Source organism: Musca domestica, unplaced genomic scaffold, assembly GCF_030504385.1.
Source record: "Musca domestica strain aabys unplaced genomic scaffold, Musca_domestica.polishedcontigs.V.1.1 42, whole genome shotgun sequence".
Lineage (NCBI taxonomy): Eukaryota > Metazoa > Arthropoda > Insecta > Diptera > Muscidae > Musca > Musca domestica.
In genome coordinates, this window is record NW_026712329.1 from 5,396,572 (window position 1) to 5,424,160 (window position 27,589).

Genomic DNA, 27,589 nt, shown 5'->3' on the forward strand with positions numbered 1-27,589 from the left:
TGATTATATTGTGAGTTATAAAAAATTTAATATTTTATTTATGAATTTTTACCGCAAAACTTAAATTATACATTTACACACAACAAACAAAAAATATATATTTTTCCAATGAAAATAGGGCTCGCTGTGATCGAAAAAGTGCGTATGTATTTTACTCATGTATTTCGCAACTCAAATATCGTACATGTATCACACGATATGTGCAACTTCTACATATGGATATAATTTGACAGTATAAAAACATTTCGTTTGATATCAGCTTAAACAATTATTTTAACAAAAGTAGTATTTAATTACACAATACATCTTTTGGACATGCCACGTCCAATAATATGACTTGGAATTCACATTTTCGCTACACAATTTATTGATTGAATGTCGGCTTTGTGTCCACATTGTCGTTCAAATAAACGCAAAAACCAATGACTGAGCAGCCACAAAAATTTTTAATCTTCCCATACTGGCAATCATTGATTGACCTAAATGTGGTTCGATATATTCAATATACAGGGCGAGATGAAAAAACTGCAACCAACTTCAGACTGCTGTAATTTTTAAGCCACTCGTCTGACAGTTGTTAAAATTATTCCAGTGACAGCTCATTATATTTTTATAAGCGTACAAAAGCATTTTGGTGAGAATTTTCCAGAAAAAAAGTTATTCGTGATGGAATTTAAGCGTGATAGTGTGATTTCTTCATATTTGGCTGGAAAACCGCAAGTGGCTATAGTTAGGGCACTCCAGCATTTAAATGTGAATAAATCTTTTGTGTCCGGTACCATCGCTCGTTACTGTGATACTGGTAGCGTAGCCATACGTCAAGGAAGTGGATGGAAGAAAACAGCAACATCTGCAGAAATGGTTCGAAAAGTAAAGAAGCGACTTGATCGAAACCCGCTTCGCAGTGGCCGAAAAATGGCTTGTGAGCTGAACATATCTCAATATTCCATTCGGCAAATATTGAAAAATGAGCTCGGGGTAAAGTTATTAAACTTCCAAAAAGTGCAAGAACTTACACCGCAAAAAGCGCAAGAAAATTGACTCAAAAGAGTTAAAGAGTTGCTTCGCTTGGCCGAAAGTGGTGAACTGCCGAATTTGGTTTTCTCCCATGAGAAAGCATTCTTTGTGCAACAGTTTGTAAAAAACAAAATAATCGTGTTTACTTGCCAAAGAGGTCAGCATAAAAAGGGGCACCTTCGGCATAGACAAATGAAAATATAGACAACGAAATGCTCTCACCGTTTATCTTCGAAAAAAATCGGATCAGCAGATGTCGTCCATATCGTTTCAGGGGTTTGAGTGGGAATTTTGTAGTCACTCAATTCAAAAATGTTAAAAATAACAAAAACTGTAGGATATTTGTCAGTTGAAAATTATTTCATAATAAAAGAAATATGAAAAGTACGTGATGACATCGAAAAATATGGGAATATTCCAGTGAAATTCTTGAAAAACGATAAAATGTGTTTTCGAAGTCGAGTGGCTTGAACGCGTAAATCAGCATGTTGACTATGCAAAACATGATGAGAGCCACCTGGAAAAAAAGACAAAACTAACTTTTCGTTGTCTATTTCTTCATTTGTCTATGCCTTCGGTTGGCCATCAAAACTTAAGCGCCGGCCATGGTGATGGTGTGAGCCGCCATAACAGCCAATGGTCGTTCTCCGCTCGTATTAATCGACAGTGGTCGATCACCTCAAGCGCTTCGCCGGGAATGGGCCAAAATACCGCAGAGCAACATTCGGGCAGCGTGTGACGGTTTCATTGGCCGTTTGAAGGCCATAATTCGTGCCAAAGGTGATCAATTCGAACAATTCTAAACTTATTCTTAAATTTAATGATATTTCCGACATTTTTGCTTTCATTCAATAAAATTAAAAAAAAATGTAAAAATGATGGCGTTTGACTTTGATGCAGTTTTTTTATCTCACCCTGCATATTTCAACATTAAACATTTTCGGAATAATATGAATGTGTGTGTAAAATTGCAAAGCTCTATCTTAAATGGTGTAAGCGCTATCATAGTTTTTACACGCAACTTCGATAGCATTTTACGCTGGTCATGAACCTAATGGGGCATCCGACAATTATTTAAAGGTATTGCTAACAGAATAACAAATTTAATACACCACTAATTTTATGCTGAAGGCGATACAAATCGATTTCCTGTTATTTATCCGTCCCAAGCCATTATTGATAATCAAATATATGGAACAACACTGCAATTCTTTTTACCACAGGGTACTTTGTTCCAAAGTAAAAAAGTAGGGAGCGCAAGACGAAATGCCAGAGAATCGGTGAGAGACGTTGCTGCGCATTAGGTATACAACGACTCCGAACATTCCCATTTATGTTTTGTAAAATAAAGTGTTGTTGAAAAATCAAATATTGATTTGTTGTTGTACTATGTCTGTCGAGCGTACGTTATTCTTGAACTTGTTTCATTTTAAGGGAGCGTAGATATACATAGATAGTGTGTGTGGAATTTTGTCAAATTGTGTAATGGGTTGAAACGAATGTTAAACTGGGGACACTGTGTATGCTTCAAATGGAGTGTGCTATTTCATAAATGTTGTTAGAAATCTACGTCTATAGTAACACTTTTACGTTACACCATAGACAAATTAGGTATAGACTAAAAAGTTGTCTCATCTGTTATCTTCGAAAAAAGTGCTTCAATAGATGTCGTTCATGCTGTGAGAGAGGTTCAGTAGACTCACTCAATTCTCTCAAAATACAAAATATTAAATATTTTTATGATTCTTTATTTTTTATCAATTAAAAACGAAACATCGACTTTGTTTACTTTTACATTATCTAAATATGTCGTGAAATATAAAAATATAGAATTTAAATAGCAGAAAAATGAATAAATTGTTTTCGAAGTCGAGTGACTTCACTAGCCCTGAGTGACTTAACTGGCCCAAGATCAACCATAGTGACATCTGCCGGAAGGGGTAAATTTTAAAACTTTTTATTCTATACCTTTATTTGTCTATGGTTACACCCCAATGTATATAATTACACATGTTTGTACGTGTGCTCACATATATAAGCAATGTTCATTTTGTGCTAAATCATGGTGTTTTCGCCATGAAATCAAAAACAACAACAACACACAGATTATTGTGAGGTTAAATATAAAGCGTGGCACAAAAGTCTTAACTCAAGGGTGATAATCAATGGCCATTATCTCTGGAAAATGAATCACTGGGGGTCCAAACATTCAATTGTAGATAGCGACACACGGCAAATTTATTAGGCTCTTCGTATGTACGCTCATATCTACAGACATAGGTATATAAAGTACATTCATATTGTTGGCGTAGATGCCGAGTCTGGCCCCCAAAAGACATTTCAAACAAGCCCCATATACTGTTGTTGTTATTGTGTAGAAACCGTACCGTATTAGATTTCTTCACAAGCAACGCATAACCAACAGCAACCTGATTTGTTGTTTTATATCATCGAAGGCGTTGTGTGCTGAATATTTTTGTCGCTGATTCCTCTTTGCACGCAGCAGCAGCAGTAGCTGCTGTTGCTGGGCCAAATCTTCTTCGTCCGTTTCACTCAGACATTTCAGAGAGTTTGTTTTTGTACTTCGTCATTTTGTGAGGGGGTCAATACATGAATTGGATGATGCAAGAGTTCGCAATATTTACAACAGACAGCTGATTGTTGGCAAAGGTTCGGACTTTCATAGTCAGCTGTGTGTATTCGTTTGTTCGATGTATGACCAGCAACGAAGCCATTGTCCCAGTTTAGAAAAATATGTTGCTAAACATGTTGCATGTTATCGAGAAGTTTCATGCTATGCCCAGGCAGCAATGGCATGGAAAGCAAATCGTGAAAAAATAAATTTAATAATGCTCGTTACATATATGTAAATTTGAAATTCCAACCTATGGTAGAAAATTGTCTGTGCAGGTCCACGTCTTCGTATAGCCCCTATATAACGGTACCTCCCGATACTGGGTATTTTGTTGATTTTAGCGACATTGTTCACCGGAATTGTTTCAAATTTGGGATTTGAAGTTCGTAATCGATTCTACAGCCTACGCCAGAAAATTGTCCGTGCAGGTCCACGCCTTCGTATAGCACCCATACAACGGCACCTCCTGATATTCGGTATTTTGATGATTTTAGCGACATTATTCACCGGAATTGTTTCAAATTTGGTATTTGAAGTTCATAATGGATACTACAGCCTATGACAGAAAATTGTCTGTGCAGGTCCACTTCTTCGTATAGCCCCCATATAATGGTACCTCTCTATGTTCAGTATTTTGATGATTTTAGCTACATTATTTGCCGATTTTTTTTTTTCAAGATTCGCATTTGAATATTGTAATGGCTTTTGACAAAAGTTGCCTATGCAGGTTCACGTCACACAGTGTAGTTAGGACGGTCAAAAATGAAAAATATCAGTACACTAGTTTTTAAAAAAGGTTGATGGCATAGTAAAAACAACACTACATTTATGTTAAAAAAAAATATATGTATATATTTTCAAAAAGTTATGAGTATTTAAAGATAATAGTTGTAGTAAATAAAATATCAATACATAAAAATGATTAAAATTACGCAAATTAAATTCGGTAAGTTGAAATGAAAACAGTCGGTAAAACAGCACGATCTAGGTTTAGATAAACCTATTACAATATAATGATATGGTACTCGCTTTTTTTTGGCTCGACACCAAAAAAAAGAGAGGTTTAAAGAAAAGTTCGGATCGTGGCTAAATTCACCTTTTGTTATAAGTGATGAGTGTTTATTTTTTTGTAAATACATTATGTGGAACATAATTTTTGATTCTAAATTATTTTGTCGTTTTAGGAATCTTGCACCAGCCGTAGAGGAAGACCTTCGACAGACTTTCATAATTGCGTTGATCGCACCAAAGTGGCGAAAAGTGGGTAAATTTGTTTCAAATAAAAATACAAACTTACTCCAAAAGGCTGTAAAGAGAATTTCCGACCCAGCGTCTCAAACATCTATACCGGTAGATAAAGCTTTGGTACTTTTTATACCCTACACCACAAGGTGGTCAGGGTATTGTGTCTTTGTGCATTTGTTTGTAACAAGCAAAAGGAAACGAGATAGACCCATAGTTCCTTTTGATGATCTGCATAGAATCACTTTCTGATTTGATTTATGCATGTCAGTCCGTCTATCCGTCTGTCCGTCCGTCTGTCCATGTATTTTTGTGAACAAAATGAAGGTCGCATTTATTATCTGATTGAGATAAAATTTTCCAAACAACATTTCTTTGGCCCAAGGACGAACCCTATTGAAATTGGAGATAATCGGTAAAAATTTAGATATAGCTCCCATATATATCTTCGTCCAATTTGCTTTTTATTGTGCACCAAACGTGTAATATCAGCCCGAATAGTATGGAATTTTGCATATGCAACGAAATTAGATCTGAAAATAAGTATGCCAAATTTGATTGAAATCGGTTCAGATATATCTATAGCTCCCATATATATTGTTCATCCGATTTGTTATTTTTGTCATCCGCAGCCGTAATATGCACTCTGTAACAACAATTTTTTGGGAAATAAAGCAAATACAGCTCAGAAATACCTTTGCTAAATTTTATCGAGGTCGGTTCGGATTTGAATATATCTTTGAATATATATTTATATAAATAAATAAATATATATATATATATATATATATATATATATATATATATATATATATATATATTGTATGATTGAATTCTCCCCTAAAAACGTTTAATTCTTATGTGGAGCTCTACTTACTTAGCTAAGTTGTGTAGGGTATCAGAAAGCCAGAACTTAAAAAATATATATTTTTAATATATATAGAAATGATTGTCTTATTTGGTGTCAAGGAAATATGTTGTATAATATAATTAAATGAAATTAAATACTAATCAAACTACATCAGGGACAAATCAAACTTTATTTTCGATCAATTCTAACAACAATTTGTGAAAATATAATTTTTATCGTTTCAGGATATATGGGAGGTGGATGTGTCCTTTGAGATAATTTCATATAACTCACCACAGTTATCTATAATATATCAGAGACAAATCGACCCAAATTAGGTTCAATTCCAACAACAATTTTGTAAAATATAAGTTTTTTTCATTCCAGGATATATGGTAGGTGAGCGAGTCCTTCGGTCGATTTTTGCAAAACTTTTTTTTTCCTTTCCCACTTGTATTAGTTATGTGTACAAATTTTCATTCTTCTACGATAACTCCTTCTACTTTTGGCCGCCGTTTATATGAAAATACGACACTGTGCGTCGTCGTATACATACGGCTACATTAGGTATTCTTAAGAATTTAACAGAATTTTTAACAGATTTTATTTTTTTGAAAGTCGCCATATTGGTTCCAAATGGTGAAGGGTGTTCAGAGTTCGGCCCGACCGAATTTCCAGCTTTTTTACTTGTTTTATCTTAAATTTGGAGTTCCGAAAGAGAGCCATATTGGTCCAGCCTTATTCACATAACTTTTAAATGATTTACCAAGCGTTCAAAAAATCATTCACATGTATTGAGATGATTTACAAATATTTTACTCACATAATATTGCTGCAGACCAACTTGTTCTACAATCATATCAAAATGAATTTTACGAATGCTGTGAAACTCTGTTATTAGAATTGAATATACGGAAATGTAAGCATATGTCGTTCTTTAGGTCAAAAAGGATATACACAATTTATTAGCTTAATGATAGAGTAGTTGATTCCATTGATGATTTGGGAATCCATCTGTATTATATGTTAGATTTTAGAAAGCACATATCCCTTACAACGGACAAGGAATATTATACTTTACGATTTATTAAGCGATGGTGCAATAAATTTGCAGACCCTTTAGTTACCAAACAATTATATATCTCTTAATCATTCGAACTACATTGAATCCCTATAAAAGCAAACCCTCCTTCGTACGACTTCACATTGAGTGTAATAAAATTATCTACACCAACTTTTGGATGTGTGGTGTTTGAATAGAATAGGATGATTTTTTTGCATTTTATGAACATTTTGTTCATTCAAAATGTTGACCCTTTGTGGGTCCATATCAAATTTCCGTATTTCAGCTCCCTTCACCCAAATGCCAAATTTAGTAGAATTCAGTTCTTTTCGTATAGTTAAAATGCCCATTTTCAAAACAATCCCCATATCCCAAACTCAGATACCAACAGTGATCTTAATACCAAGTTTAAGGATTTCAGTTCTTTAATTTCCTCCACTACCATATTAAGTACCATTTAGCACATTTTTGGTACTTATATGAAAATCCAGCTCCTTTTTTCAACCGCAGACACCAACAGTGCATCCATATACAATTTCAGAATTTCAGATCTATTCCTTCTTCCAATACCAAATTCATTACTATTTAGTACTTTTAATATAATTGCAAACCAAACCCATCTCCATATCTAAATTCCAGATACAGATGCCCAATAACAAATTTAAAGAATGCAGTCCTATCCCTTAATCCAATAGCAAGTTAAGTATCATTTAGTACTATTTGAACATTTATGGTACACATTTCCAATACCATCTCTAACGGACACCAACAGTGATCTCACCTCAAATTTAAGAGTTTCACCCAATATTAAATTTAGTACCACTCAGTACAATTTCAACACTTCTTGGACAATAATGGTACAAATTTTCAATACCACTGTCAAATCTCGAACACATATACAATCAAGAATCTAAACACCAAATTAAATTTCAGAATTGTATCTGTCCCTTCATCCAATACCAAATTTAGTACCATTCAGTACTTTTCGTATAATTAAGTATACGTTTCCGAAACCATATCCATGTGTCCAGGCTACACATGAACATCGATCCTAATACCAAATTTCAAATGTAGTACTATTGAGTACTCTTCGTGCAGTTTGAACACATTTCCAAAACCACCCCTTTACCGCAAACCTACCACAAGCAGGGACCCCAACATACAACATTTCAAAATTCCAAATTCATCCATTCACCCTAAACCAAACTATTCCAAATTTACACATTCCCAAAACCAACTTCAAACTTTCTTTCCAACTTTGATTCTTCTACCAAATTTTAAGCTCTTAGCTCTATCCGTTCGCAAAATACCAAATGGTACCATTTTAGAACTTTTCGTAAATTAAAAGTTCGTATTTTTAAAACCCTTTGGTAAATCTATCCCGTACTCGATAAGTGGAGTACGAATTTCAGAATTCTAACTCATTCCTTTTATCAATTGTTTAATACGTTTGAGTACTTTTCGTACCGTTCTAGTACCAAGCGCCAAAACTGACCCTTGTGCAAAATTTCAAGATTAGTCTGGCCGTTGATTCTCAGTCAGTCAGTCAGTTATTTCACTCACTTTATTATGTGTAAATATTTCTATTGCTGTGCTCCTGAACTACAAGAATATAATTGTTTTTGCTACGATAATCGATTTTTATACCCTCCGCTATAGTATGGAGGGTATATTAAGTTTGTCATTTCGTTTGTTACACTTCGAAATATTCTTGATCAGAATAAAATTCTATGTGGATTTAGCGATGTCCGTCCGTCTGTCCATCTGTGGAAATCACTCTAGCTTCCGAACGAAGTAGGTTGTTGTAGGTTGTTGTAGGTTGTAGTACGTTATTTTCGGTATTTTATTGATTTAAGCGTCATTATGCGCGCTGCCGTTGTTGTTTCAAATTTGGTATTTGACGTTCGTAATGGTTACTACAGCTTATGACAGAAAATTACCCGTGCAGGTCCACGCCTTCGTATAGCCCCCATATAACGGCACCTCCCGATATATGGTATTATGATGATTTTAGCGACATTATTCACCGGAATTGTTTCAAATTTGGTATTTGAAGTTGGTAATGGATACTACAGCCTATGACAGAAAATTGTCTGTGCAGGTCCACGTCTTCGTATAGCCTTATATAACGGTACCTCCCGATATTCGGTATTTTCTGGATTTTAGCGACATTATTTACCGGAATTGTTTCGCATTTAGTATTTGAAGTTCGTAATGGATACTACAGCATAAGACAGAAAATTGTCTGTGCAGGTCCACGTCTTCGTATAGCCCCCATATAATGGTACCTCTCTATATTCAGTATTTTGATGATTTTAGCGACATTATTCACTGGAATTGTTTCAAATTTGGTATTTGAAGTTGGTAATGGATACTACAGCCTATGACAGAAAATTGTCTGTGCAGGTCCACGTTTTGGTATAGCCCCATTTACTCTTCCTATATTTGGTATTTTGATGATGCAGGTCCACGTCGTCGTATATACCCTAATATAACGGCTACATTCGGTATTTTTAAGAAACAGAGTTTAAAAGAATTTTTAACGGATTTTATTTTTTTGAAAATTGCCAAATTCGTTCCAATTGGTGGAGGGTATTCAAAGTTCGGCCAGGCCGAACTTATAGCTTTTTAACTTGTTTCTTTGACACAATAAAATATTAAAATGTGAAATGTTCTAGGGATCCATTTATATTGGTAGGCTTAGTCAAGTTCAATGCACACTTATCTAAGGAAATGCATTTTAGTATAATTTTAGCTTCAGTAATAAAATAGAACGCTGGCTGCCGAAACTTTTTTATATTCTTATCATACAAAATTTCCAGTGGTTATTGTTTTGTTATGACTCACATTTAGCAAAAGTATTATGTTGAAAAATTGTCAAAAATAATAATAATGCTAATGGACATCTCTGATAAGGCATGGCCAATTCCTGGAATAATATACCAGCAATATGGTATATGTAATTCTTTTTGATAATTTCGTGCTCCTAGACGCTTCAAACTAATCTTATTTCATTTGCAGTGGAATTCCAGCGACATACATTGATTTAGACTGACGGACATCACTAAATCGACATAGAATTTTATGCTGATCAAGAATTTATATACTTTGTGGGGTCTAAAATGTATATTTCGAGATGTTACAAATGGAATGACAAACTTAATATACACTCCATACTATGATGGAGGGTATAAAAATATTTCAACAAATAACTCATGTGAGCTGTTTTATTGCGAACATAAAACATCGATCAATACATGTTTGATCACAACTTTTTCGTTTGGCTTGAGCAAATCGAATGAACATGACCGGCTTATTGAGTTTGATTGTATTTCCACTGTGTGTGATCAAGCCTACTCAATCATATTAATTGCAGCCCTCTGCTAGGATCCTATCATCTTACTCAGCTTATTGAAATCGGATCCAATATTTCAACACTTCAGATGGTCAAGCCACATTTTCCATTTATGCTTCTGTGCCAACCGGGTGACTTCCACTGTCAATTTACTGATTCTAAGAGCAATAGGTCATGACGCTAAATAGTCCCGTTACCTGTGCTGTGAAATTTGATCTTAATTGATGATGTCTTGGAAAATCCTTTCTGCTACCCGAACATCAGCAGGAGTTAAGGAATGTGCGGCATTCAAACCGGGTGACACTATGGCTAGGGATTATGTTGCTGTAGTCTCGTAACCGACTTATTCTTGAAATATTTCTAAAGTGCACCCATTCGTTGCATTCATTACATCGCATCGAGACAGTTATGTTTTTAATGTCGTTCTGACAAACCGAGTAGAACCAATGTCCGGGGGTTTCTTCGATCTTCGGTGTTGTTGAACCGCCTGCCGTGGGATTGATATGCTTTTTTGATACAGATTAGAGACAATGCTTGTCAACGTGTTTGTGTTGTCCGTTTGTAGCTGTGGTTTGAGAAAATGCACGTATGTTCGTGTATAAAGTGCTGGGCAAGTGTATAATCTGCTCGTTTTCAAACGAATATTGCTCCCACTCTAAAACGTATACAGCACAATCGTCCTTATTTGAGCAAAACCGAAAACAAAAGTTTTTCTCGTTTTGCTTCTTCTACTCCCAGTAGTGCTCCCGTTTCCGTTCGGCGATTCAAACTGAATGTTGGATTCAATCCGATGTGAAAACGATCGTTTCATTCAGATCAAACCAAATGACTGCATCAACAAACAATTATGTAAGAAACCAAGTATGATTTAATTTTTATACCCTCCAACATAGTATGGAGGGTGTATCAAGTTTGTCATTCCGTTTGTAACACCTCGAAATACACATTTTAGACCCCCCACAAAGTATATATATATTCTTGATAAGCATACAATTCTATGTCGATTTAGCGATGTCCGTCCGTTTGTGGAAATCACTCTAGCTTCCGAACGAATTGAAGTAGATTGATAAAATTATTATTATGGCAGCAGGACTTTTGGTATTGAAAATAGGCTATGTAGGTTCATGATTTGGTATAGCCCCCATATAACGGTACCTCTAGATATTCTGTATTTTGATGATTTTAGCGACATTATTCACTTGAATTGTTTCAAATTAGCTATTTGATGTTCGGATGCTACATCCCATGACAGGAGAATGTCTGTGCAGGTCAACGCCTTCGCATAGCCCCCATATAACGGTACCTCCCTATATTCGGTTTTTGATGATTTTACCGACATTATTCACCGGAATTGTTTCAAATTTGGTATTTGATGTTCGTAATGGATGCTACATTCTATGACAGAAAATTGTGTATGCAGGTCCAGGTCTTCTTATAGCCCCCATATAACGGTACCTTCCGATATTCAGTATTTTGATGATTTTAGCGACATTATTCACCGGAATTGTTTCAAATTTGGTATTTGAAGTTCGTAATGGATACTTCAGCCTAAGACAGAAAAATATCTGCGCAGGTCCAAGTCTTCGTATAGGCCCCATATAACGGTACCTCCCGATATTTGGTATTTTGATGATTTTAGCGACATTATTCACCGGAATTATATCAAATTTGGTATTTGATGTTCGTAATGGATGCTACATTCTATGACAGAAAATTGTGTATGCAGGTCCAGGTCTTCGTATATCCCCCATATAACAGTACCACCCGATATTCGGTATTTTGTTGATTTTATCTACATCGTTAACGATTTTTTTTAAGTTTTGCATTTGAATATTATAATGGCTTATGACAAATTTTACCTATGTAGGTCCATGTCGTCGTATAGACCCTAATATAACAGCTACATTCGGTATTTTTAAGATTTTAACAGAATTTTTAACGGATTTTATTGTTTTTGCGAATTGCCAAATTGGTTCCAAATGGTGGAGAGTATTCAAAGTTCGGCCCGCCCGAACTTACAGCTTTTTTACTTGTTTAATTTTTTTTCATTTTGATTTGCAATCTATTTTTGGGAGCTCTTATTAAAATACACGTTGTAAAATTGGTGCTTAGTATTTTGAAAATCTTAGTCACATCATTCAAAAAAATTTATGTAATGTAGAATTTGCGGTTCACATTGAATTGAATATATACATTTAATTGATGGCTGAAGGCAAACGGAATTAGGGGTTCTCATTTGAGAAAAAATCTGTGCAAGATTTTTCAGAAATCGGTACCAAAATCATTATAAATTGTTTTATGTTAATAGGTTTCTGTAGTTCTAAATGTCAAGGGTATTTTGACGATGATATAAGCCACAATTTCTAATTGATTTGTTTAAAATTTGTAATGGCATATGTCTTTGGTGGCAGAATATTGTATATATAGTTCCACAATTTTATATAAAAATTTCTGTATTCAAACGTATAATATGTAAACGTGAATACAAAATTCAAAACGCCACGAAAGAGTATGGATAGGACCAGCAAAATACCAAATGTCGGTGGGTACCACTATATACAAACCTTGGACGAATATGGAAAAGGTTTTGACACCTGTCGTAAAATGCACATACGTGTAGAAACAAATCCAATTGAAATGAATGTACCGTTATACCGTTTCTACAGGGTGAATGAAAGCAAAAAATGTCAGAAATAGCATCAAATTTAGATTTGTTCGAATTGGTCACCTTTGGCACGAATAATTACCTTCAAACGACTAATGAAACCATCACACGCTGCCCGAATGTTGTTCTGCGGTATTTTGGCCCATTCCCAGCACTTTGATATTTTCTCCAGATGCAATAGTTCAACGGATTGGTATCCGGAGATTTTGGTGGCTATTATGCGCTGGAAATTAAGCGAAGAACCTCACTTTGTAATCATTCTTGGGTGGCGGGTGCTGAGTGCGATTGTGCTGAGCCCTGTTGGAATGTTCAAGGTCTGCGGCTAAAATGTTTGCGTGCCCAAGGCTGTAATACACCCTCCAGAATATTTTAATACTCGGCATTTATTCTGATGCCACGGTCGATTAATACGAGCGGAAAGCGACCATCGACTGTTATGGCGACTCACACCATCACCATGACCGGCACTTGAGTTCTGATGGCCAACCGAAGGTGCACATTTTCAGCTGACCTCTTTGGCAAGTTTGGTATTTACAAACTGCTGGACAACGAATGTTTTCTCATCGGAGAAAACCAAATTCGGCAGTTTACCACTTTCGGCCAAGCGAAGCAACTCTTTACCTCTTTGAGTCTATTTTTATACCCTCCACCTTGGCAAGGAGGGTATATTAACTTTGTCATTCCGTTTGTAACATCCTTAAATATTCGTCGTAGACCCCATAAAGTATATATATTCATAATCAGCATAAAATTCTAAGTCGATTTAACGATGTCCGTCTGTCTGTCTGTCTGTCCGTCTGTCTGTCTGTTGAAATCACGATACAGCCCACAGTATTTGACGTAGAGCGTTGGTATTGAAAATGAGATATATCGGTCCACGTTCTGGTATAGTCCCCATATAACGGTACCTCCCGATATTCGGTAATTTGATGATTTTTGCCACACTCTTTCATTGATTTGTATAAAAATTGGTATTTGTTGGTCATAATGGGTTCCAGCTACGGTGGCAAAACATTGCATGCATGGGTCCATGATTTGATATAGCCCCTATATAACGGTACCTCCCGATATTCGGTATTTTGCCACATTTTTCCACTGATTTGTCTAAAAATTTGTATTTGTGGATTATAATGGGTCCTAGTTCGTGTGGCGAAACATTGTAATTATAGGTCCACGTTTTGGTGTAGCCCCCATATAACTATACCTCCCGATATTCGGAATTTTAATGGTTTTTGCCACATTTCTTCCAATGTTTCTTTTACCCTAAGGTGGAGGGTATTAAAAGTTTGGCCCGGCCGAACTTAATGTTTTTTTACTTGTTTTCTGTTGCAGTGTAAGTTCTTACACTTTATGGAATTTCAATGGCTTTACCCCGAGCTCATTTTTCAATATTCGCCGAATGGAATATTGCGATACGTTCAGCTCACAAGCCATTTTTCGGCCACTGCGACGCGGGTTTCGATCCAGTCGCTTCTTTACTTTTCGAACCATTTCTGCTGATGTTGTTGTTTTCTTCCGTCCACTTCCTCGACGTTGGGCTACGGTACCAGTATCCCAGTAATGAGCGATGGTACGAAACAACAGAAATTTACTCACATTTAAATGCTGGAGTGCTCAAACGATAGCCACTTGTGGCTCACACTATCACGCTTCAATTGCAGCACGAATAAATTTTTTTCAGGAAAATGCTCACCAAAATGCTTTTATACGCTTGTAAACACTATAATAAGCTGTCACTGGAATAATTTTAACATCTGTCGGACGAGTGGCTTAGAAATGACAGCAGTCTGAACTAAGTTATAGTTTTTTCATCTCACCCTGTATATAAGTTCTTGTTTAGCCCACATATTGCGGTACCCCTCGATTTTCGGTATTTTTATGATATTAGCCACATTTAATTTAATTGTTTCAAATTTGGTATTTGAAACTATAAATAATTTTGAACCCCTTAGCAGAAAATTGTTTATGCAGGTAAATGTTTGAGTCTACCCCACATATGGCGGCAGCGCCACCAGCCAATTTTGCTGGAATTCGCAGTGTAAAATAGAACTCGTATGAATATTTAATTCCGATACTTTTATTTGTAAATGTTTTTCGATCGAACTTAGAGCTTTTTGTTTGCAACTTGATTTTTGTTTCGTCGTGCCTTTGGTAGTACATACCAGATAGATTAGAAACAAAGAAATAAAACTGGATTAATGTACATTCAGTACAGATTGAACAAAAACAACTTAATGTATTATTCTAAGCTTGGCTACATGGAGGGAACAAGTCAGAGGACAAGCACAACCATGAAGGCAGTAAAATACGAAAGAAAGAAATGAAAGAAAACACACAAAAAAAACAAGATCAAACAGATACAAAAGCCACCATAAAACAATAACAACAAATGAAAGGCGCATTGTGCCGGTGAACTGCAGGGGAGGAGTGTTCCCGGCAAGAAATAAATGAAAGAATGAAAGTCATTTGGGGATTTCGGATAAAAAAAACGAACAAGACATCCATAGTCCAGTTGAAGAGTTGAAATCAAATTTCAGTCTTGGTTTGGAAGTGGAGGAGAATGATTGGAAAGCGGTTTTAAAGGTATGGTTATGGATTTTTGATAAAAAAAAAAAAAATAAATAAAATTACTATAAGATTTGGTTTTTTTCAGGGCTAGGAGTAACAAATAAATCAACTACACATTCACCATGATCAACTTTTGGAAGTTTCTATTGTTCGGCGTTTTGATTAGCTTCGCCACAGCGGGGGAAATTAAAAATGTTTTGCTGTTGTTGGCCGATGATGCTGGCTTTGAGATGGGCGCTTACCTCAACAAGTATTGCCAAACACCAAATTTGGACAAATTGGCCCGCAAGGGTTTGTTGTTCAACAACGCCTTCACCTCGGTCAGCAGTTGTTCACCAAGTCGTGCCCAGATTTTGACTGGCCAAGCCAGTCATGCCAATGGAATGTATGGTCTGCACCAGGGAGTTCATAATTTTAATGTTTTACCCGGTACCGTTTCGTTACCAAATATCTTGAGAAACAAATCCCAAGGGGGAATTCTAAGTGGCATAATTGGCAAGAAACATGTTGGTTCCGGGGAGGATTTCAAATTTGATTTTGAACAGACCGAGGAGCAGCATAGCATTAATCAAATTGGACGGAACATCACTCGCATGAAATTGTACATCCGAGAATTTTTGCAAAATGCCAAGAAGCAGGAGAAACCATTCTTCTTGATGGTAGCCTTTCATGATCCGCATCGTTGTGGCCACATAACACCGCAATATGGAGAGTTTTGTGAACGCTGGGGTTCTGGGGAGGAGGGTATGGGTTCCATACCGGATTGGACGCCCATCTACTATGATTGGCGCAATCTGCAAGTACCAGCCTATTTACCCGATACCGATGTGGTGCGTCAAGAATTGGCTGCGCAATATATGACCATGTCGCGTTTGGACCAGGGAGTAGGTGTTATGCTGAAGCAGTTACAAGAAATGGGTTTTGAGGACGATACCCTGGTCATATTTACTTCAGATAATGGACCACCATTCCCCTTGGGGCGTACCAACCTCTACGAACATGGCATAAGGTCACCCTTCATTATGACCTCACCCAATCCCACAGATCGCCACCAGCAGACCACGGCAGCCATGTCTTCACTGCAGGATATTTTCCCAACCGTTTTGGATGTTTTCAAAATTCCCCTGGAGAATTCCAGTAACAATTCCTATACCAAATCTCTGTTACCATTGCTCAAGGAAGAACCGGCAACCAATGAAAATGATAGCGTTTTTGGCTCACAAAACTATCATGAAATCACCATGGACTACCCCATGCGCATGATACGCACCCGACGTTATAAACTGATACACAACCTAAATTATTGGTCCTACTTCCCAATAGATCAAGATTTTTATACCTCCCCGACGTTCCAGCAAATCCTCAATGCCACAATGCACCATCAACAGTTGCCATGGTATAAAAATCTATTGGGCTATTATCAGAGGCCCGAATGGGAGCTGTACGACATCAAAGCGGATTCCCTGGAGAGATATAATCTGGCCGATAAACCCAAATATAAGGGCGTTTTGAAAGATTTGAAGCAACGTCTGCTGAAATGGCAAGTCGATACGAATGATCCGTGGCGTTGTGCCCCACATGCTGTACTCCAGGCTCAGGGTGTTTTCAAAAAGAATCCCGTCTGCCTGTCTCTGGGACATGAGGCTTTGGTCAAGCATGTTACTCACTATGAGAAATATATTTTATTGTAAAATTTAAAAAAAAGAACAAATTTATTAAACATTTATCAACAAACATTAGTTCAGTATTTCGAAATAAATTTTAAATTTTTTGTAAAAATAAATTTTAACTTTAATTTGTGTAGAGCGTACACTACATCTTGGTGATGTCAATAACATTATTTGACGTAGAACGTCAAAATTTAGCAGAACAATTTGTATTGTATCTAGGATGTTTGGTATTTTGATGATTTTTGCCACATTTTTTCACGGTTTTGTCTGAAAATTGATATTTATAGGTCGTAATGGTTCCTAGTTCATGTGGCGAAACATTGTATGTATAGGTCCACGCTTTGGTATAACCCCCATGTAAGGGTACCTCCCAATATTCGGTATTTTGATTATTTTTGCCACATTTTTTCACGGATTTGTCTAAAAATTGGTATTTGTTGGTCATAATGGGTTCTAGCACCGGTGGCTAAACATTGTTTGTATAGGTCCACGATTTGGTATAGCCTCCATATAACGGTACCTCCCGATATTCGGTATTTTAGTGATTTTCGCCACATTTCTTCGCCGAGTTGTCTAAAAATTGGTATTTGTGGGTCATAATGGGTTCTAATGTTTCCTTAGGTGGAAGGTATTAAAAGTTCAACCCGGCCGAACTTAATTTTTTTTACTTGTTATTATTTTAAAAGAATTTTTAACGGATTTTATTTTTTTGCAAAACTGCCAAATTCTTTCCAAATGGTGGAGAGTATTCAAAGTTCGGCCTGGCCAAAGTTGCAGTTTTTTCTTGTTTTTTTGAAATTTTCATAATAGGAATTCTTGAAGTTCTTATATTTAAGGTACATTGTGTTATTACTGAGAACAATTAAAATAATTATTTCCGTCCACAATTTTATAACCTCAGCCATATTGCTACAGATGGTATATATAATTTGATACGCCCAAAACGTGCCTCAGCGAAATAACGATTTTAGACCCTAGGTCTTTTTGGACCAAATCTTTTTTAGGACATTTGGGACCAGTCAAGGTTATCCGTATGTCAGTTCGTGCGTCTGTCTGTCAAGTTGGTGCGCACGATAACTCTCGAAGGGAGTATCCGATTTGGACCAAACTTGGCACATCATAATATTATTATCAAACTTACATTAAGTTCGGAGATGAGCAATATCGGCCCACTCCCTCGCAAATTTTGATAAATTATAACTGCTGTAAAATGTAAAATATTAGTGAATTTCCGCACATCTTAATATTTTATCATCCCCCACAAAGCGCCAAAATTTTGAATAGTGGTCTCTCTTATAAAATGTGAAAAATCGCATGGTCTTCAAATTTCACAAATCCCAATTATTTTACTAACACAAGATATGTTATCAAGATCGGATAGAACGGACCATTCCTTCTGATACCTCCCCCACAAGGGGTCAACATTTTGAATAACACCGAAATAAGCCTTCGATCCCTTTTAAACGTGCCACAAAATAAAGAAAATAGATTCAAAAGAGCTAAAAAGTTTCTTCGCTTGGCCGAAAGTGGAGAACTGCCGAATTTGGTTTTCTCCGATGAGAACACAATCGATGTTCAGCAGTTTGTAAACAACAAAATGATAGTGTTTACTTGCCAAAGAGGTCAGCTGAAAATGTGCACCTTCCGTAGGCCATCAGAACTCAAGCACCGGCTATGGTGATGGTGTGGTCCGCCATAACAGCCGATGGTCGCTCTCCGCTCGTATTAACCATGACATCAGAATATATGCCGAATATTGTCGCGAAAGTATTATGGAGGGTGTATTAAAGCCTTAAACACTCAAACATTTTGACCCCAGACCTTGAACATTTCAACAGGAGTCAGTACCATTACACTCAGCACGCGCCACCAAGGAATGGTTTAAAAATAAGGTTCCTCGCCTCATTTCCAGGCCACCAAAATCTACGGATACCAATCCTTTGGACTATTGTTTTTGGAGTATTTTGAACAGCAAGGTTGGCACTAAAAAATACCAAAGTGTTGATCATCTCAAACTAGCGCTTCGCCTGGAATGGACCAAAATACCGCATAGCAACATTCCGGTAGCGTGTGACGGTTTCATTGGTCAAAGGTGACCAATTCGAACAAATCTAAACTTATTCTTAAATTTGATGCTATTTCCGACATTTTTTGTTCTCATTCAATAAAATTTAAAATAAAAAATGTAAAAATTATGGCTTTTGACTTTGTCGCAGTTTTTTTTTATCTCGCCCTGTATACCTCTCAGAAAATACGAAATAAGCACACGATTCTCCACTAATTTCACAAATCCCAATATTTGTGTTAACAACATTTCTGGTGTAAAGATGGGAAATATCGGACTACTCCTCATGGTACCTTCCCCACAAGGGGTCTAAACTTTAAACAATTTTATCTCCCATAAAATGCGAAATAAGCATCTGATTTTTCAAAAGTTCGCACATTCCAATATTTCTACTAACACAAGATCTGTTGTGAAGACGGAGATACCGACCCACATCTTCTGGTACTTCCCCCACAATGGGCCATAAACTTGGTATATCTAAATATTTCTTTCAACCAGAGATCTGATGTGAGTAAGAAGTCCATCGGCCTACTCCTTGTGGCACCTTCCTCACAAAAGTTGAAAATGTTGATTATAATTTAATCGCAAAAAATTTAACATAAATGAATAGTATTAGATGAAGTAGAATACTTCGGTCCGCCATACATATTTCAACATTTTCCAAAAATTATCACATATCTCATAAAATGTGAAAAAATTAGTCGATATGGCCCAAATCTGGTACGCTGTAATATTTATGTCAGACTTAGACTTATGAAATGGTCAATATTGTCCCACTTCTTCGGAACTTCCCCCATAAAGGGTCAACAATTTGAATAATCAAAACGCAAGGCCGGGGGTATACATCTGTCGGCAAAACCGACTGATACTTTTTAACTTTTTTAAGATAAGCTCATTTCACCATCTTTCTACACTAATGTATAGATGTTTACTACGGATATTTTAGAACGATCTTAAAAAAAAACAACCTCGTGTACACACCAAATGTGAACTTTATTCCAGATTCCAGATTTCTAGGTAGACTTTTCTTAACATTAAAATTTAATACCATCGATACTATGTTTCGTAACTTTTGGTACTTTTTTAGCTTTCCAGTATATAGAGCCCCATGAACATAATTTGGCTATAAAATGTAACTTCCACTGTTAGTAACATTATTATATTTAGATCCTGAAAGTATGCTTTAATTTTCGTGTAAATTATAGTTGTAATATAAACACAGCTTCATAATATTTTTTCGACATGATTTTTTTGACTTACGACAACTATTAACTGCATATTGGCATAACTCCAAATCTATTATTAGCCAATATCAAAGAAAGCCAGTTTTACAATTTGAATTATGGCCAAAATTAATACATTTTAAGTTCAGTGTCGTTTCGAAGAACAATTGCCATATTATATAAGAGATGTGAAATTTCATTAAACATTCGAAGGTGAAGTTCAGCAAAGTGCAGAAGGCCAGCAGAAGACAGGCAATAGAAAATATTTTTGAATATAAAATGGCATCATTAAAACTGATATTAGCTGTGATTTTCTCCATTTTACTGATGGCGGAGTTTGTACACTCCGCACCAGCTGTGAACCGTAAAAAGTCCAGGCAGCACAAGAAATCCCTGACATCTATGAAAAATGGTGAGCTTTTTGGAATTGATGTGCTAAAATCTAAAAACATTATTTATCTCTAATCTAGGTTCCGGAAAATCCAACACTAGTCGCAATGCCAAAATGAATGTCTACAGCCCCCGATCGTGGCCTTCATCGAGTAGCAGCTATTACCATTCCCCAATGTATTTACGTTCTTCCTCCCCAACAACAATGTATTATCCTTCGCGATGGCTGAATTCACCCAGTAATTACTACTCAACATCCTCGATGTTGCCCTCCACCACCTATCTGAGGCGAGCCGATGACTATCCGTCCATGACATCCGGTTCTTCCTCGAGTTCTTTGACGCCAACAATGAGTCCCTCGTTAATGACCTTGGATGCTGCTAGCGGTGGCAGTAGTCGTACTCCCACATATGTTGATTGGAGCGCCTTTACCACCGGCGGCAATAGTCTCTTCGATAATAACTTTGCCAGTCAAAATTTATGGTCTATGCCGCCGGAGGTTGGATCCACAAAACCCAAATTTAATTTGTTCAATAGTTTTAGTTTGAATGATGATGGTTTCTTCGGGAATATTTTGAATCATTTTAAGTAAAGGAAATAAAGGCGAAATTTACGAGTTGAAGGGCTGTTTTTAAAATCGGATGTGTTTGCTAAGCGAAGGATTGAAGATTTACAGAGACGAGAAGTTAAGTCTTGAAAAGTTCCGTTAGACCGAAACTACATGTTCTTTACTAAGATCAGAAAATTATATGATGGCAATATTTGTGCTGATATGCAGTCATGAACAGACCTTCAAGATTGACAAGATGAGAATATGTAAGGGAATTTTTTTCTGGCATAGAACATCGGTTTATTTTTTCATAAATGTACGAAGAAGTTGTTGACATTGACAAATTTCGGCCCATAATCTAAAGTTGGTCAACATAAAGTTCATTTTTTAAGAAAAATCCGGATAATGGGGGAGCTCATATTTTATCATTTGGGCGCCAACCAAATGTTTTTCTTTTCCCATTTCTATCTACATCGTTATATATTTCTGTATACATTTGTAGTCTTAAATATAATTTAAATATTAATTTGTACCAAATACCGAACACACACACACTAACCGACATTTCTCTATTTTCATAACAAAATATTTCTGGCCTGCGGCCAAATGGTCCATCAACATCACGAGATTTCTGGCACAAGATCATCGTTTTGGGCAATTTGCATCATGTGAAATTAGTTTATTTGCAATTTTTTCCTAAGAAACAAAAACCACGAGTTCTCTGTGATTTTCTCAAATTGTTTACACCTTATTAGTACTGTGTGCTTTGTTGGTAAACATGTGTGTTTGTGGGTATTTTGAAGTATATATGTTTTCATGATGTTTCTAGAAATAATGGGAATTCCGTGAACCGGTTCAAAGTTCAAAAATAATTTAATTTCAGAATGATTATTTCGCAGTTAGTCAAATCATCTTCTATAGGTAGTTTCGTAATAGCAAATCTGAAAAGCATTCAAGTAACAGAAAATTGTCTATGGTTCCTTTATAGACATAGCTTTCTTAGATACTCCATGTAAATGGAATAGCCTCTGGAAATCTGAAAGGACAAATGTTTACTAATTTTGTAAAAAAACATGTTGAAAACCTACATTAGACTTCATATCTAGTAATTATTTTAACTGCCAAATTACCGTTGGTTTAGCTAAAAGTTGTGGCTAGAATCTATGCACATCGCATAGCAACCTAAATGGAGACTGAAAGTTCCAATCTCTTCTAAATTTTAAATTTTCTGATTAATATTCCTTAAAGTCCAGAAATTAAGAAATAATAAAAACAAGTAACAAAGCTGTAAGTTTGTCCGGACCGAACTTTGAATACCCTCCACCATTTAGTAAAAATTTGGCGATTTTCAAAAAATTAAAATCCATTAAAAATGCTGTTAAAATCTTAAAAGTACCGAATGTAGCCGTATATTAGGGTCCATACGACGACGTGGACCTGCATATGCAACTTTTGTCATAAGCCTGCACAGACCATTTTCTGTCACAGGCTGTAATATCTATTACGAACTTCAAATGCGAAATTTGAAACATTTCCGGCAAATAATGTCGCTAAAATCATCAAAATCAAGGGGTACCGATATATGGGAGCTATACGAAGACGTGGACCTGCACAGACAATTTTCTGTCATAGGCTGCAGTATTCATTACGAACTGCAAATACTACATTTGAAATAGTTCTGGTAAATAATGTCGCTAAAATCGTGAAAGTACCGAATATGGGGGGGTACCGTTATATGGGGGTATACGAAGACGTGGACCTGCACAGACAATTTTCTGTCATATGCTGTAGTATTCATTGCGAACTTCAAATACTAAATTTAAAATAGTTCCGGTAAATAAAATAAACATTAGTTGTCCAGCAGTTTGTAAACAATAAAAAAATGTTCGTGTTTACTTGCCACAGAGGTCAGCTGAAAATGTGCACCTTCGGTTGGCCACCAGAACTCAAGCGCCGGCCATGGTTATGGTGTGGGCCGCCATAACAGCCGATGGTCGCTCTCCGCTCATATTAATCGACCGTGGCATCAGAATAAATTCCGAATATTATCGGACTCAGCACCATCGCACTCAGCACGCTCCACCCATGAATGGTTACAAAATGAGGTTCCTCGCTTCATTTTCAACGCATAATGGCTACCAAAATCTCCGGATACCAATCCGTTGGACTATTGTGTCTGGAGTATTCTGGAAAGCAAGGTTGACAATCACCTCAAGCAAGCGCTTCGCTGGGAACGGGCCAAAATACCGCAGAACAACATTCGGGCAGCGTGTGACGGTTTCATTGGCCGCTTGAAGGCCATAATTCGTGCCAAAGGTGACCAATTCAATCAAATCTAAACTTATTCTAAAACTTGATGCTATTTTCGACGCTTTTTGCTTTCATTAAATAAAATTTAAAAAAAAAATTATGGCTTTTGACTTTGTTGCAGTTTTCTTATCTCACTCTGTATATGGGAGATAATGCAGCGATATTGAACACACTTGTTTTTAGGCTATATACTTGAAATCGAACGTCGATATATATGGGAGCTGGCCTCGATTACATTTAGTAGATGTATTTCTGAGCTGTATCTGATATCCTGTACCAAGAATAATTTTTGTGGAGTGCATATTAGGAATATGAGGGACTTATAGCTATAGCCACGTCTGCAGCGACAAAATTGTTACCCTCCACCATAGTATCGAAATATACCTTTTTGATCCCACAAAGTATATATATTCTTTATCAGCATAAAATCCCATGTCGTTCTAGCGATGTCCGTACGTCTGTCCGTCTGTGGAAATTACACTAGCTTCCGAACGAAATTAAGTAGGTTGATAATATTTCACTCAAATGTATTGAAAATGGGCTATGTAGGTCCACGTTTTGGTATAGTCCCCATATAACGGTACCTCCCGATATTCGGTATTTTGATGATTTTAGCGACATTGTTCACCGGAATTGTTTCAAATTCGGTATTGTAAGTTCGTAATGGATACTACAGCCTAAGAAAGAAAATTGTCCGATATTTGGTATTTTGATGATTTTAGCGACATTATTCAACGGAATTTTTCAAATTTGGTTTTTAAGTTCGTAATAGATACTAAAGCCTATGACAGAAAATTGTCAGTGCAGGTCCACGTCTTCGCATAGCCTCCATATGACGGTATCTCCCTATATTCGGTATTTTGATGATTTTAGCTACATTATTCACCGATTTTTTTTCAAGTTTCGCATTTGAATATTGTAGTGGCTTATGACAAAAGTTGCCTATGCAGGTTTACGTCATCGTATAGATACTAATATAACGGCATCAATTGGTATTTTTTGAGATTTTAACAGATTTTTTAACGTATTTTATTTTTTTGAAAATAGCCAAATTCGTTCCAAATGGTGGCGGGTATTTAAAGTTCGGCGCGGCCGAACTGAAAGCTTTTTTACTTGTTTACACCCGCTTCTTGGCTGAATTAGGTCATATTTGCCAAAATCCATTATATTTTGGCTATAAATGCGACCTGTACTTTGTTTACAAAAATACATGGACAGACGGGGAGACATGCATAAATCGATTCAAATGTGAATCGTGTGTGGTGTCGGGTATAAAAAGAAAACCCAAAATTTATAAATAACTAAAATTTATTCTTTAATTTTTTTTAGCATTTGTCACGTGCCACAATCTCTCACCATATACAATAAAAGATCATGAAGTGCAAAATTATTTTTATTTTCTGGCTCTCGCTTTTTCTTCTCTAATAGTAGCTATTTTCGTTGGAGTACATTGGATTGAAATTATTTGGTAGAATATAGATGTCTTCTGGACGACCGTTGAAAAAATATGGACGTTTTAATGAAGTCAACTTGGAATCTTGTTGATGCTGCATGGATGGTGGTGCTGCAGGTGGCGACGAAGGTGAAAACGATGCATAGTTGTGTGAGGGCCCAGAGCTGGGAGGTGCATTGAAATAATTGTGGGTGGATGTGGTTGGCCTGTAACCACCATTGTTAAATGGATGTGTGGGTGGCGGGGGTGGAGGCGATGGGAGGCCTGACGAGACACGGCTAGGATAATTCGGGGGTACATTGGGAAACTGCAAATCATTGGGTGAACCACCAATTTGATAGACATTTCCAGGTTTACCATTGGCTAAAAAGTTAATGGGGACATTGAAAACCGGTGAGAAGGGAGGAAATGAGGGCAACGATTGATAAGGTAACATGGTTGGATATCCAGCTGAGGCAGTGGCAGTTCCCAAGCCCAAACCGGGTAAAAACATATAGGGCGTGGGTGGCAAACGAACATAATAGATGGGAGAATTACGAGGATAACCAGATGAGGATGTGTGGGAGTTCGAGGAAGAAGGTGAAGCGGGTCTCCGGGATGAGCCAGCACCCCTAGACATAGCATCTTCATATTCGTTGGCTATGGGGACAGAGGGAGCTGAAAATCCAGGATAAAACATTTCTGGAGCCATATAAAAGGGATAGGGCACCAAAATCGGTTGGGCATAGCTCATGAAGGGCATAAAGCGTGGCGTTACCGGAAATGGAGAGGGATGATAACTGTCAAAAGGATTGAAGAGGTGTGGGAAAAGAGCTGCCATTGGTGATATCGGTGGCAGTGACATTGCATTGTAGAATGATGGTCTTTCGAACATGTTCCAAGGGTAGTTGGGTGCACTGCCACCATTTGATAGAGGAACTGATGAAGAAGGTGGAGGTGCTGGCGGTGGTGGTGTGGGCAGGTTCTGGGGCCCTTGAGCCGGAGCAATCAATATGGGATTAACTTCCCGTTTTAAATCGTTTATTATTTGATAAGACTCTCCCAGATCATCGTCAACGGAAGCTGCCGCTGCAGCAGCAGCAGCTGCTGAAAAATGCTTCAGAACTTCTTGAACAGCAGCATCCTTGTCGTTAACCACATATTGGCCCACAGGCAAATGAACTGTTCCCACTGAAGACGATGCAGACTGCGATGTGGATGATGATGATGTTACAGATGCTGGGCCAACTGTATTAGACAACAATGTTGCAGCGTTTAAACTCTGTGGCATGGCTGAGGAGAGGCCCAAATTATGGCCACCACTTGAACTTCCAGAACTGCTGCCTGGGTGTGTCGATACTGATTGACGATTTGATTTTGTATTAATAGGAGCTGGAGCATGAGGGACATGTTGTTGAGATGTCGAGGTCTGTTGTTGGTGGTGTTGTTGTGGCTGCTGCTGATGTTGCTGTGATGACGTTGCCTGTTGCAATTGTGCCATATTGGTGGTCTGTGCTGCCATCACATGTGGCTGTGGCACGATGGCAAACAACAAGACCAACACAAATAGCCGGGCGAATGCAAATCTCCAATTTTGCCACATTTTGTCTTATTGGATTTGATGAATATGATGATTGGTTACGGTCGCAAATGGTTGGTGATTCTAGGTTGGCTTTGTTGCTTCAATGTTGTCTGGATATCTCTTGAGTAGTGAAAAAAAAAAAAAAACATATTTATTTATTAGGGGTATTCAAGTGATTGTGATTTTTTAAGGTCATTGCAAATTGTTTGAGGTGAGAATAAAACACTGTTTGAAAAATAAATTGGAACTAGTAAAATACCGCCCATTATTCGATATTTTGATGATTTCAGCTAAATTTTTCAGCAGACTTATCTTAAATTTACTATTTAGAGTTCGTAATAGGCACCTAAGGAATTTTTAAAATTTTGCAAATTTGTTTTCACATATTGGACGATTCTAAAGGTTCGGCGCGGCGGAACTTAGCTTAGAAAAATAGAAAATTTCATTTCGAGTTATAGATCAGAACTAAATCAAAAACAAAATTGTATTGGGTTCCCAGAACTTACTTCTTTTAAGGTCTTTACATAGCCTTTAAATGTAGCATTGTTTTAAAAATTGAGTCATGTGACTTATTTTTTGGTAAAGACCCTTTATGAGAGTAAATCCCGATTTAGGCATATTTTCTATTTAATTTTGTAAACCAGTTCCGAGGGAGGTACAAAATCCTTGACCCAGAGTAAATCCCGATTTAGGCATATTTTCCATTTAATTTTGAAAACCAGTTCGGTGGGAGGTACAAAATCCTTGACCCAGAGTAAATCCCGATTTAGGCATATTTTCCATTTAATTTTGTAAACCAGTTCCGTGGGAGGTACAAAACCCTTGACCCAAAGAGGAAACTTTTTCGGAAATTCTCACCAATTACACAGGAGGTTAGAGAACGTGGACACAGAGGACTACTTGTGGGAATTTTGTTCAGTTCCGGTGAAGGTATAACAAAGTTACGTAATATTACATCTTTTTTATAAATGT

At 36.9% G+C, this 27,589-nt stretch overlaps 4 protein-coding genes across 4 annotated transcripts in view; 3 read left to right on the plus strand and 1 right to left on the minus strand.

The window, feature by feature from the left end:
* LOC101892867 (uncharacterized) overlaps positions 1 to 27,589 on the plus strand; it is a 201,581-nt gene that overhangs the window by 53,398 nt on the left and 120,594 nt on the right. The gene's annotated exons all lie outside the window — the stretch shown is intronic.
* On the plus strand, positions 15,129 to 17,210 carry LOC101887821 (N-sulphoglucosamine sulphohydrolase). The gene is made up of 2 exons (XM_005191594.4): positions 15,129 to 15,410; positions 15,481 to 17,210. Exon 2 carries the CDS (start codon positions 15,518 to 15,520, stop codon positions 17,084 to 17,086), a length of 1,569 nt encoding a protein of 522 aa, XP_005191651.1. The 5' UTR covers positions 15,129 to 15,410; positions 15,481 to 15,517; the 3' UTR covers positions 17,087 to 17,210.
* On the plus strand, positions 20,391 to 21,359 carry LOC109614250 (uncharacterized). The gene is made up of 2 exons (XM_020039653.2): positions 20,391 to 20,765; positions 20,824 to 21,359. The coding sequence occupies exons 1-2, from the start codon at positions 20,633 to 20,635 to the stop codon at positions 21,333 to 21,335; spliced, it is 645 nt and encodes a 214-aa protein (XP_019895212.1). The 5' UTR covers positions 20,391 to 20,632; the 3' UTR covers positions 21,336 to 21,359.
* Positions 25,009 to 26,750, minus strand: LOC101888158 (uncharacterized). The gene has a single exon (XM_005191596.4). The coding sequence runs from the start codon at positions 26,636 to 26,638 to the stop codon at positions 25,025 to 25,027; it is 1,614 nt and encodes a 537-aa protein (XP_005191653.3). The 5' UTR covers positions 26,639 to 26,750; the 3' UTR covers positions 25,009 to 25,024.

Excerpts from the sequence above, each read along its gene's own strand:
- LOC101887821 (XM_005191594.4), top strand. The coding sequence starts at position 15,518 with ATGATCAACTTTTGGAAGTTTCTATTGTTCGGCGTTTTGATTAGCTTC.
- LOC109614250 (XM_020039653.2), top strand. The coding sequence starts at position 20,633 with ATGGCATCATTAAAACTGATATTAGCTGTGATTTTCTCCATTTTACTG. Across the intron at positions 20,766-20,823 it reads CCTGACATCTATGAAAAATG|GTTCCGGAAAATCCAACACT; the intron begins GTGAGCTTTTTG and ends TCTCTAATCTAG.
- LOC101888158 (XM_005191596.4), bottom strand. The coding sequence starts at position 26,638 with ATGTGGCAAAATTGGAGATTTGCATTCGCCCGGCTATTTGTGTTGGTC.